The sequence below is a fragment of the Micromys minutus genome, assembly GCF_963924665.1.
Source record: "Micromys minutus genome assembly, chromosome: 30".
Classification (NCBI taxonomy): Eukaryota; Metazoa; Chordata; class Mammalia; order Rodentia; family Muridae; genus Micromys; species Micromys minutus.
This window is the reverse complement of record NC_137965.1, coordinates 13,854,388-13,866,506: the sequence shown is the minus strand read 5'-3', so window position 1 is coordinate 13,866,506 and position 12,119 is coordinate 13,854,388. Positions and strand designations below refer to the sequence as shown.

Genomic DNA, 12,119 nt, shown 5'->3' with positions numbered 1-12,119 from the left:
ACTATCCATCATTAATAACAACAAAATAGCCATCATAAAATGTTGAGATATAACTATAAAAATAAAAGTAAAAAAATATATGCTTGAGTTCAGCATACATCCATAGGTCAGCTGTGGAACTAGAATTTTCTGGATCTCATACGGGATATGTTTGCAGAATAATAAAACTTAATGGAAACCCAGAACTCATGGGTATGACCATTAAATCTTTTTTAGTTTTCTTTTCTCTCAAAGCATAAAAACAGACATAAACATCAAGGAAAAACATATAGCCTTATGTAATTCCAATTCTAAGGTATCTGTGTCTGTCTCACAAAACAATGCTAAAATACCTAGGTGCTCAAAAATACTTTCAGTTCCTCAGATAGCCAAAATTTTTTTGCCCAATAGAATTATCCTCAAAACTTAATTTTTTTTCTATCTATCCTACTGTGTTCATATACTCTGACCTCTCCTACCCAAACCACCTACACGGATACCCTGTAATATGTGTGCTCTTTGTACCGGTGCCTCCCTACTCCAAAGATGGTGTGTTTCTATGTAGATTTATGCACTTGACTTAAGATTCCTCAAGGGGAGAGCCACATCAACTCCGACTCTCTCAATGACTCTGGAAATCGAGGCCCAGTATGTCACATGCATTTTAGTTTTATAAAGAAGGATAAAATGTCCCATGTGTCACAGAAAATGGCTTTAGATCTAGTGTAGCCTTGGGGGAGAAACTCTCTATTTATATCCCGAATTGGTTTCATCTATAAGCCAGAAAACAGACTCCACCCCTTCTTCTTTCAGCACAGACTTGTGCATGTGAAATCCATTAGTCCAGGAATGGGACAGTCTTGATTCCGTCATAACTGGAGTCTTTCGTCTTAAACAAGAACAGTCAAGAGCCATGAAAGCAGCACTCGAGAGACCAATAAGAGGAACAGAGTGTTGCTTTGGCTTCTGGGGCTTTCTAAAAGCTCCCCAGAACAGGCATCTGTTTGACCACTGCATCTCTGTTTCCCTGAACACACCATGCAGAAAACAAGCTGAATAGACAACTGGCATTCTTCAGATAAACCATCGGCCCTCTCCTGTACATCTATATTTGATGAACAGATTATTTGTGGAAAACTTGCTTCTCAGTAACGGTGATTTGAATGATAAGCATTAGAAATAAAAAGCAATTCCATCGATTCCCTGAGCATTAAGTGCTTTTATTATGTGATATCTGCATGACAGAAAGTGTATGTCTGTGTGTGTGTGTGTGTGTGTGTGTGGTGTAGTGTTCAACCAAGTCTTTCGAGCACAGAAGACTGGCCAAAAAATAGTATGCCCAAGGTTTTAGTCAGGTGGGTGTTTATTTTTAAAGGTGATTTCCTAGGTTTCAGGAGAAATAAATTGGGTTAATATTGACAATTGACAAATCCCAATGTAGCCTTCTCCCTAATCACGTAGCACACTGCACCACAGCCGATTGGCGAGACGTTATTCACTCTCAGCACAGAAGTGGAGTTTGGCGTTCTTACCTGGCACTCTCTTTGCCCAGTTGATCATATGAACCAGTTCCCTGTCTGCCAGGTTGGTCAATAGGCCCATCATGGAGGCTTCACTGAAGGGTCTAGACGGGTCATATTCAGAATAGATCATGGGTGGTTCAGCATCCAACAAGGCACTGACCATCTGGTCAGCCGTCAAGGACAAGGCAGGGCTATTCTTCTTAGTGTGCTTAATCACGAGAGGGCTTGGCCACAGGTTGGCGGCTCTCATGTCTCCTGAAGCGCCCATTTCATTCCGGCCTTCCAGGTCATCTCTCTGACGCTTGTGCTTCAACATTCTCCCTCCTCGGCGGTCCTTGCGTATCCCTGAAAATGCAGAAAAATAAAGAACAAGTTCGTTCACCTTTTTCCTCCCATAAACTTCAGGGCAAACACTGTCTTCCACGAGAATGGCATTTCATTTTATTAAAGTACGTATGGTTGGCACATGCAAACATGTGTTGAGTAACTGTGTTTTCAGTTATTCAAAAAAAGAGGAGAGAGAACAGCATTGATGTGTGGCATTTGTTGATATTCGTGGGGTACATAATGTCAATATAACAAATCTCAAGTAACTTACTGATATCAAGAGCTGCACAAGCTCATGAGCATTCTACAATGTAATTGTACGAGCAAGTAGTAGTAGTAGTTGTCTCTAACATACTAATAATACTGTGTGTCTCTGTATGTGCATGTGTATCTGTATACATATATGTATGTCATATGTGTATTTATCTGTGCATGTGTATCTTTGTGCATCTGCATATGTATATGATTACATATGTGTTTATGTATGTATGTATGTGTATATGTGTATGTATTCTATGTGAATATGTGTGTATATCTATACATGTGTTTATGTGTATATAGTACATAAATCCATGTATATGTGTGCATGTATGTGTGTATATGTGTATGTATATGTGAGTGAATGTGCACATGTGTCTCTACGTATATGTGTATGCAATAAATGTTTAAAAATAACAAAATTATAATAACTAGCTACTTAAAAATATGGCTTACTAAGACTGCGTCTGTTATAGATACTCTTAATTGAAAATTAACAGTATTTGAAAGTAATGAAGTGGAGTACCATAATGGAATAAGGTCTACAGTGATCAAATCCCAACAGAAACTCTGATTTAACAATCATTGACAGAAAAGAGTACCCTCAAACAGATCAACAGTCATAGAAGTTCAAATGGCAAAGCAGCAATAATTCAATTAGAAATGACAAGCCAACCAAGGAAGAGACTTCTCAAATGAGGATATAATTAATGGCCAACAAATAGATAAAAAATACTCTGGGCTAACAGTCAGACCAATGCAGACCCAAAGAACAAAAGACAAGAAACATGGATGAGAACATGAAGAAACTTGATGTTAGCATGTTTTGCCTGGTGGTAAGTTGGCACAGTAGCTACAAAAATAGTAGGTAGCGTTCTTTTGAAATGTTAATGTGTGGACAGATGGCTCACTGAGAGACAGCAGCTGAGAAGACTCATTGCTTTGCAGAGAACCAGGGTTCAGCTCCCAGACCAACACTGCGGCTTATAGAAGGTTTGTAACTACAGGTCTAGAGGATCCAATGACCTCTTTTGATCTCCATGGGCACCAGGTATGTATGTAATGTATTGACAGACATGTAGGCAAACCATCTATACACACAAAATAAGTATCTTTAAAATTAATTCTTCAACCAAATATAGAACTATTATTCCACCCCAGCATCTCGTTCCTGGCCAGATGTCCAAAGAAAGCTAACATAAAGTATGAGACATTTCTATCACTGTGTCTATAACAAGCACTGTTTACTGTACCCCAAGAAATAGAAGCAATGTAAGAGTCGATACACTGTGGAATTAATGTAATACCCCAAGAAATAGAGGCAATGTCCATAAACTGGTGAGCTAATACACTACCCTAAGAAATAGAGACAGTGTTGTGTCCATAAACTGAGTAACAAATGCAGTACATCAAGATATAGAGGCAATGTAAATGCCCATAAAGGGATGAGGAATGAATAAAGAAAATGTGGTCCCTATGCCCAACAGAACACCATTCAGCCATAAAAATGGAGTGACATTCTGTTACTACATCAAACTGGGTAGGGCTGGAAGATGACGTGTTAGGAGAGTGGCTCCTCGTACACAATGTAAATAGTCATCCCAGACACTGAGAACAGAATGGTCATTCCACGAAGCCGAGAGAGCCAGGTTACATTTTCAATCACACAGGAAAAGTAAGCTCCAGTGTTCTGTAGCACAGTGCAGTGACCAGATAATGAAACACAACTGTGTGTTATGAAGAAGCTAAAAAAATATTAAAACTCCGTACAGACTCCTAGTCGGGAGCACTACAGATGCTGACCTACTCATGATGCAGTATGACCTAGACCCCGGGTCAGTCTGTGAAATTCTCATGGCCTCTGAGCTGTTTTATTAGGAACTGGCCCAAGTCTGTCGGTGTCTTTAGCTACGAGTTCGCCACACATGCATTTTTCGAAATATGAAAGTTTTAAATGGTTTTCAAATAATCTTCTTCCAAAGCTTTATCCACCTGTGACTCTCACTAACTAAATTAGAGACCCAAGGGGAGCAGGTGGACCAATTTTTCTGCTGTGTATTCTTTGAGCCTTTGACTCAGAGCCTTACCCGGGAAAAGGCCATTCTGTCCTGACCGAATGTTATCAACAAAAATAACTATTTCAAAGGCCAAAGATGAAGCCAAGCTTCTATATTTCTTGAAAACTTATCTCTCCAAAATTAGACAGTGACTTAGATATTAAGATTTTTACTTACATGGAAAAAATTATCACTTTAGTAAAGCATTACTACAATTGTTTGGTTTGGTTTTAAGACATGGTCTCCCTATATAGGCCTAGCTGTCCTGGAATTTGCTGTGTAGACCAGGATCGCCTTGAACAACCTGCATCTGCCTCCCAAGTACTGGGATGAAAGGCCTGTACCACCATGCTTGCCTAATTCATATATTTTTCATACCGAACACATGAAAAATAAAAAGCACATGTCAACTGTTTTGTTTGGGGGATGTATATTGTCAATGAATATATCTAATTTAGAACTGAAAACAGTAAAATTATATCTTTTATTAAATCCATCTATATATGTGTTTCAGTTACTTGACAAATTACAAGGAAGAATAAAGTCCTCATATATGTCCTGAGTGACAAAACAGGAATTATTCCTGCTAAAAAATGAGCATCTACTGCACATCCTGGAATAAGCAACAATAATAAACACTAATGTTTTGAATTACTCATTTGATGTATATGGATGGTATTTTGCCTGGGTACCACTGTAAGCCTAGAGCCCAGGGAGGCTAGAAAAAGGTGTCAGATCCTATCAGAGTGGAATTACAGGTGGTTGTGAGTCACTATGTGGGTTATGAGAATCAAACCCGAGTCCTCTGGAAGAACAAACAGCCAGTGCTCTTAGTGGTTAATCTGTCTCTCCAGACTCAAAGATGGTCATTTTGATCACTAATTTGCACTGAGCATGCGGTGTGCATTTTAAGTACTTTATGTGCACTATATAGGAGGATGTTTTAAAGCACCCAGACCTCACAGTAATCTTGTGGGATGAGTCTTGGAAACTGCCAGGCAGGACTTGCCTGAGATGGATCTCAATTGGCACCACATGCTAACAGATTGCAGCCTGGAGCCCCTCACTGATTTACTCTGTCATCTCTTGCTGCCTCTGAGAAGAAGTTGACTTTGTTCTGACTTTCAGATAAGCCAATTCTGAAACTGACTTGTTATCATGGGCACAAAGTTAACGTGTTTAGGGATGTTGAGAAGTCAAGCAGATGAAGGCAGCAGCAGGACATGACTGGTCACTGTGCATCAGAGTCACACATTTCAATAACCTCATGGTCAAATGTCCCAGCATCTCAACTAAGGCAAATAAATATCCCACTTGATTTTGCTCCTCACAGCACAAATAAAGCATCATCCTCATTGCTAGATGATTCATATTTAAGAAAATTTAGCCTATTGCAATTGGAGTAGCTAGAACATCAAGGAGTCATGATTTCAGGTCGTGTGACAGACAAGGGAAGAACACGAGGCATCAGCCTACTGTAATGGAACCATGGGGAAAGCAAAATGCACTGCCCTCAGATACAGGCCCTGCATTGGTTTAAATAGTGACCTAACAGCCCAAGGCTAAAATGAAAGCTGCATGCAGAAATCATAGACAATGCAGCAGGAAGAAGCATTCTGCAATAGCAAGACAACACAAGTGGTGGCTGACACTTGAGAAACAACAAGCTGAGACGCTAGAGGCTTCCAAGAATACTCATCTAGTGTGTTTTATGTGGCTGAGATGAAGACCTAGAGCAAAAGTGGCTTGGGGGAAAAAAGGCTTATCTGGCTTATAGGTTATATTCATCATTGAATGAAACCCCAGAGCAGAGTCGAGGCAGAGATGAAGCAGAGACCGTGGGGAAACATGGTTTGTTGGATTGCTCTCTCTAGATTGTGCAGCTATCTTTCTTACATAGACCAAGCCCACAAGCCTAGGGATTGAATCACCCAGAGTGATCTGGGTCCTCCTATATCAATCATTTATCAAGAAAACACCACACAGTCATGCACACAGGCTCTGTGAGGAAGGCAATTCTTCAGTCAAGCTTCTTTCTTTCCAGGTGTCAAGTTAACTACAAGTGAAAAGGGTAGTGGGCTGGGTGAAGATGTGTGTGTGTGCATGTCAAAAAAAAAAAAAGTCCCTTCTTGGGGGACTTTACAAGACCATGTGGTTTTATTCAATGTTTGAAATAATGTGTTGGGCCATCACACCCACTTGATTCTTACAATGGGATGGTTCAGGTTATTGAACACAAGCCAAAAATGCCCTCAAGACTTAGATGCAAAGCCCTGAGATGCAGCTGGAGACAGGAGAGAGTTGAGCATTTGTAAAACCACCCAGCAGTCACACAGAGAAAGGAAGAGTCTGTAAACACCTGTAAATATTCTAACTTATTCCTAAGACATGATGCTTTACAAATACCAGAATCCCTACAAGCAAACAAAATAGAAAATTATGCACATTGTTTGGCTTACTGTGCATAGTAGAATCCGGGAGTATGGCCCAATGGGAAAAAGGCTGTTCTAGCAAGCTGTAAGTGTCTACATTAAGTAATATATCAGCATTTCATAAAATTCAAATAAGCTCTGACTAGAATTAAGTGAAACTAGAAACAAAAAGAAGTTCAAATTTTGTTTCTATGTTTCTATCTCACCAACATGAAGTGAACACCAAAGGTTACCTTTAATGGCCACAGGAAGCATCTCCATGGCACATGCAGCTAATCCTTAGGTACACAGGACGAGGTGTACCTATCCTTACACCCACACAGAAATGTAATCCTCACCTCTCTTTTGTGACAGTGTGTCTCAAGCCCCTCAACCACATGAGTGCATAACAAAGATGATACTAATTAACATGTGCACATAGAAAGGGTACATCTCACAGGGTCCCTAGGCAAGGAACTATAGGAAACCTTTGGCTGCTGAGAGAGGAAAAAATGAATACCAGGGATGCATCTACCTATTGGGTATCCAATACCAAATAGTAAGCTCTTCAGTCATGTGCACATAAATAACATCATAGGACTGAAGATAATACCTAAAAATGTCATTATTGTTGTTGATGATGATGGAGGTGGTGGTAGTGGTGGTGGTGATGGTGGTGGTGGTGGTGGTGGTGGTGGTGGTAGTGGTGGTGGTGGTGGTGGTGGTGGTGTGTGTGTGTGTGTGTGTGTGTGTGTGTGTAACAATAATAATCAAAGAAAAAGAAGCCATAAATTTGAGAGGGATTAAGGGAGACAAAGACATGGTAGGGATTGGAGGGAGGGCACTTAGGAGGGGTTCCAGTGAGAAAAGGGAAGGGGGAAATGATGTAATTATAACTTGATTTTTTAAGGTCAAAAATAGAGTGATGGTAATAATTAAAATACAGAGATAAAACTAAAATCACATTGATTTCTCCCAGACATTTTCCAGATTCATTTGGAGAGCAGCAACCCAAACAGACCTCTCCATGACGATCTTATTTCTTTACCTATCAGGGAAAAGGTCAAAAGACTAATCTAGGAATGCACGGGGGAAAAAAGAAAGAAAGAAAAGAGTATTTTTTTTAAATCAATTGTTCAGATTACACAAATATCCAACAGGAAAATCCATGACAATCAAGAAGCTTATTCATTGCCAATAGCCCTGTAGTATGTAATGCAGTGCAAATGGGACATGCTGGACTGTCATTTAGCCTTGAAAAGGGTTGTTTGGGGGCCAATGAAACAGTATGTTCAGCAAGGTGATTCCAGTGCTGTGTTTGGGCATAAGACTGTTTACTATTTGATGACTCTCAAGTTGTGTCTCCGACGACATTGTGTTTGCACCAAAGCACTTACCCTTTTAAAAGTCATTTGACACATATTCAAGATTTCCCTAACAGCTGTGCATTTCACATAAAGGGGTTTGAAAAGGCAAATGTTATTTTATCTGCCCCGTATTTCTAAATGTGAACGGCAGCCAATCTGAATGGATCATACCCCCCAGCACATTAATGTGAGGGTGGAGAAAAGCCACATATAGAACTCCTAGCAGCTCTCAATATTGGTTTCAGTGACACTAATCCATCCTGGGGACACTGATGGAAGGGTATGTTCTAAATCAATCAACCAGACAACCAGAAGGAGACAGAGGAAACATGGCCAGCCACACTAGGGATGCTGGGTCGGATGAAGACTTTAAAGACTGCTTTCGAGTCAGGAGATGGCCAGAAGGAAACTGGAGTCTACTGACTCCCGAAGAGGCTGAAGCCATACCAGCTGCTTAGACCGTGATGTCCTGGCACTACAACAAAATATGTATCCTAATGAGTCAAATGCCTGAGACACACAGGAAAAAATATATCTGACTCTCGAGGGTGTTTTTGTGTTGCTTTGCAATGGGGGTATGGGGAGTAATAAGACTCAGAACCCCTTTACAATTTAGGCAAGAATTCTACCACTGGGCTACATACCCAGCCCCCAACCCCCTTTTTAAAGATAGAGTCTCATGGCTAATCTTGCACTTGATATGAAGCTGGCCCTGAATTTCCGTCTCCCTGTGTGCAACTCCCACATGCTGAGCTCAGAGGCACACATCACCACACCCACCTTGAATTTAATCATTCATTTTTGTCAGCCTATAAATTCTTTGATTTGGTCCTTGAATCTCAGGAAAAGTTAATATGCTATCATCAATGATGGAATTTTCTGGATTACTGGTTTCTAATGCAGTCTTTCAAAATTTCTTCTATTGGAATGATCCTTTTCCTCTTAGGAACCTACACCTCTTTAAAAAAAAAAAAAAAAAAGCAACCACAACAAAATCAGCAGTCTTCCCTACTTGCCTTTAACTACTTCAATGCATTATTATTTCAACCATTTGCATAATTAATTTCCTTTGTTCTTCAGTAACTTCAAATTACTCATGAGGTATTAAAAAGCCAGGCAAGAAATATACTAAAAGCTTTTTAAATTCAGTATGTTGGAATAAATAGGAGCACTGATTAGGTACAAATTAAATAAAGATTACAACCTAATAAAGTCGCAGCAAAAAAAGCAAAAAAAAAAAAAAAAAAAAGACACACTAATGGTGGCTGGTGTGAGTTAACTTCTCATGGCAGCCCATACTGAACAGAAAGGGAAGAGACTTAGGTATCATCCATCCAGTATAAGGACAGCTGAGGATCTGAATTCAGGTCTACTGGGCTCCAGAGCCTAGGTATCACAACACAGACTGTAAAATTCCCCATGCTGAGATCGGTTAAACTTTCCCATTCAGATCCCCTTTGAAAAGCTTATACAACCCCAGGGTATCTAGGTATACAAATCAAACATAAATTCACAATAAATCACAAAGAAAATGTGTTTTGAGGTAATTCTTTGCTATATACAATTTTACCACATCAACGGTGAAATGAGGGGGCTGGAGAGATGGCTCAGTGGTTAAGAACACCAACTGCTCTTCCAGAGGTCCTGGGTTCAATTCCCGGCAACTACATGGTGGCTCACAACCATCTGTAATGAGATCTGACAGCCTCTTCTGGCATGCAGGTGTACACATAGAATCAGCCCGAATACACATTAAACAAACAAATAAATAAACAAATCTCTTTTTTAAAGGTAAAATAAAATTTACAAAGTCACTATGTGGGTGCAGTTGCCTATCTAACACAGCATAAATCTGACCCTTCCGTGCTGCGGAATGATAGGAAGTGCTAAAGGTGTTTGTTTTCAGTTAATAGAATCATCGTTTCCAATAACAGCAGGAAACTCTCTATACATGCGGCAAAGTGCGGGCCTTCTATGATACAGTGTAGTCTTGAACCCCAGTTGAGCTGTTTCAGGAAGCTTTCTCTGTGAAGCCCGGTGGTACCGGAAATACATGGTGTTCACGCTGTGTGCCGGAACCCAGGCTCCAGGGAAGCTGTATGATGCTACACAGGCGATCATGGCCTCCAAAGCACTGGGTTCATTAAGTGTTCACTTTTGAATTGCTTTTTGGTCGCTGCATTCGGAAACTTTGTTACAACTTTTCCCCAAAGCCTCGTATTCAGTCAGGTGGGATCATGACTTGCAGTTTAGGATTAAATAATGCTATCTGTTCACATTTTGTAGTCACGGGTTATTGAATTTATCACAGCATGCTGTGGCAAGGACCTGTGCATTGCCTGGATCATGTCAAGCTACTTTACATTCCTTCATGCCAAGAGAATCACCCAAGCTAACCGAACATTTCCTCAAATATGTGTTAATTAACTTCCTTCGTTTCTACTGACTGCCTCCATTGGCTATGGTCTGTCACTGTCTCCTTTAGTCACTGTGTGTTAAAGGGCCAGTACTGAGCTATGGCACTGTGGTGGTTTAAATCAAAATGGCCCCATAGACTCATAGACTCCTGTGTTTGAATGCTTGGCACATAGAAAGTGACACTATTAGGAGGTATGGCCTTGTTGGAGGGATTGTGTTACTGGGGACAGGCTTTGAGGTCTCATAAGTTCAAACTAGGCCTGGTGACAGTCCTTCTGCTGCAGGCAGATCAAGATACAGAACTTTCAGATTCTTTTCCAGAACTATGTCTGCCTGCACAATAATGAACCAAACCTCTGAAACTGTAAGCCAGCCCCCTTCCTTTATAAGAGTTGTCATGGTCATGGTGTCTCTTCACAACCATAGAAACTCTAAGACGGCACTGTTGTGAGGTGTTGAATCTTTCCAATGTAAGTCCTTGTGAGAGGCGATTAGGTCATTGGAGACACTACCTTGAAGAGACTGCTGTGACCCTGGCTCTTTCCTGCCATTGTCTTTAATTCTAAGGTGCCATGATATGAATCAATCAATCAGTATCTGTTGCTATGAGTTCCCTCCTCTACATACTGCTTTATTCGCCCCGAAGAGCAGCAAAGCCAAACAAACATGGACTGAAACCATGAGCCAAAAGAACTTCTTTCTTTATATAAGTTCACTACCTCCAGCATTGTGTCATAGTAATGGAAAACTGGCTGACTCACTGTCAGCCCTTATTCAAGCCATTGTGGCCTCTCCTCATCTACCACCTACTTCTCCTTACTTTCCACTGCAATCCAATCAACTGCTGATTGGTTAATCTCCACAGTGCAGCCACTTTCTCCATTTTCTCTCCAGGTCACCTCATGACCATGCTGACCTTCAGCGGGAGTTCTGTCTTATTTTTCATGTCCATGAATCCAGATAGCTGACAGAAGCAGCTAGAGGAACAAAGGATTCATTCAGGCTGGCCACTTTAGTGAATGTAATCCAGTGTAGCTGAGATGGTATGAGGAGCAAACAGGGCCAGGACGGTGAGAGCTCACGCACAGATATTGTATTGGGATTAGACAAGTTAGTTTAAATAGGAATCACTAGGTTTGTTTCCTTTGTAATATTGTCATGTGCTTCTAGACATCTGACATTTAAGACCAATTTTGTCTTATCATTTTTCAGGTAGTATTTGTAAACAGTACTTCTAACAGGATGGTAGTTTAGTGCTATTGCTCTATCTCAAACACATGCAGATAACCTAAGAAATATTTTCATCCTTAGAGTAGGAAAAATACCCTCCTGTTCTTCCATTTTTTCTCTATTATCAAACTGTTGGTATAAGATTGTTTATCTCTTCTGGAATTTTTCCCATCATGAGTCTTGCTTCCTATCCCTCTTTGGTAAATAATACTGAGAAAAATTAATTTCAAGCCCTACTTAGCACATCTTGGTGTTGAGAAAGTAAAGTGTAATTCTGTAAGTTGAGAAAACCGCATCACATCCCCTGGCCTCCCTCTCCACCACCCCCTCCATCCCCAATGTGGTAAACTCAGAGATACCCGAAAGAGGAATGAGTTCTCAATCCGAGGTGAGAAAATGTTCCTGTTGCTGATACTTGATGGGAAAAAAAGCAGAAATTGGTATAATTGAATTGAGGTAGGGTTTTGATAAATCTACACGTATGCATCCTCAGGATTTTAGTCATTCTGAATCAACACAAAGCATTTAAAATGACAGGAATTAAGAAGG

General features: G+C 40.4%; 1 protein-coding gene across 4 annotated transcripts in view; it reads right to left on the bottom strand.

Annotated features, from left to right (window-relative positions):
• Window positions 1–12,119, bottom strand: part of ESR1 (estrogen receptor 1) — a 346,832-nt gene that overhangs the window by 126,205 nt on the left and 208,508 nt on the right. For all 4 annotated transcript variants that reach the window (XM_080941484.1, XM_080941485.1, XM_080941482.1 and 1 more), the window contains exon 5: window positions 1,512–1,847. In XM_080941484.1, coding sequence (XP_080797610.1) covers window positions 1,512–1,847 — 336 coding nt within the window. The remainder of the gene's footprint in view (window positions 1–1,511; window positions 1,848–12,119) is intronic.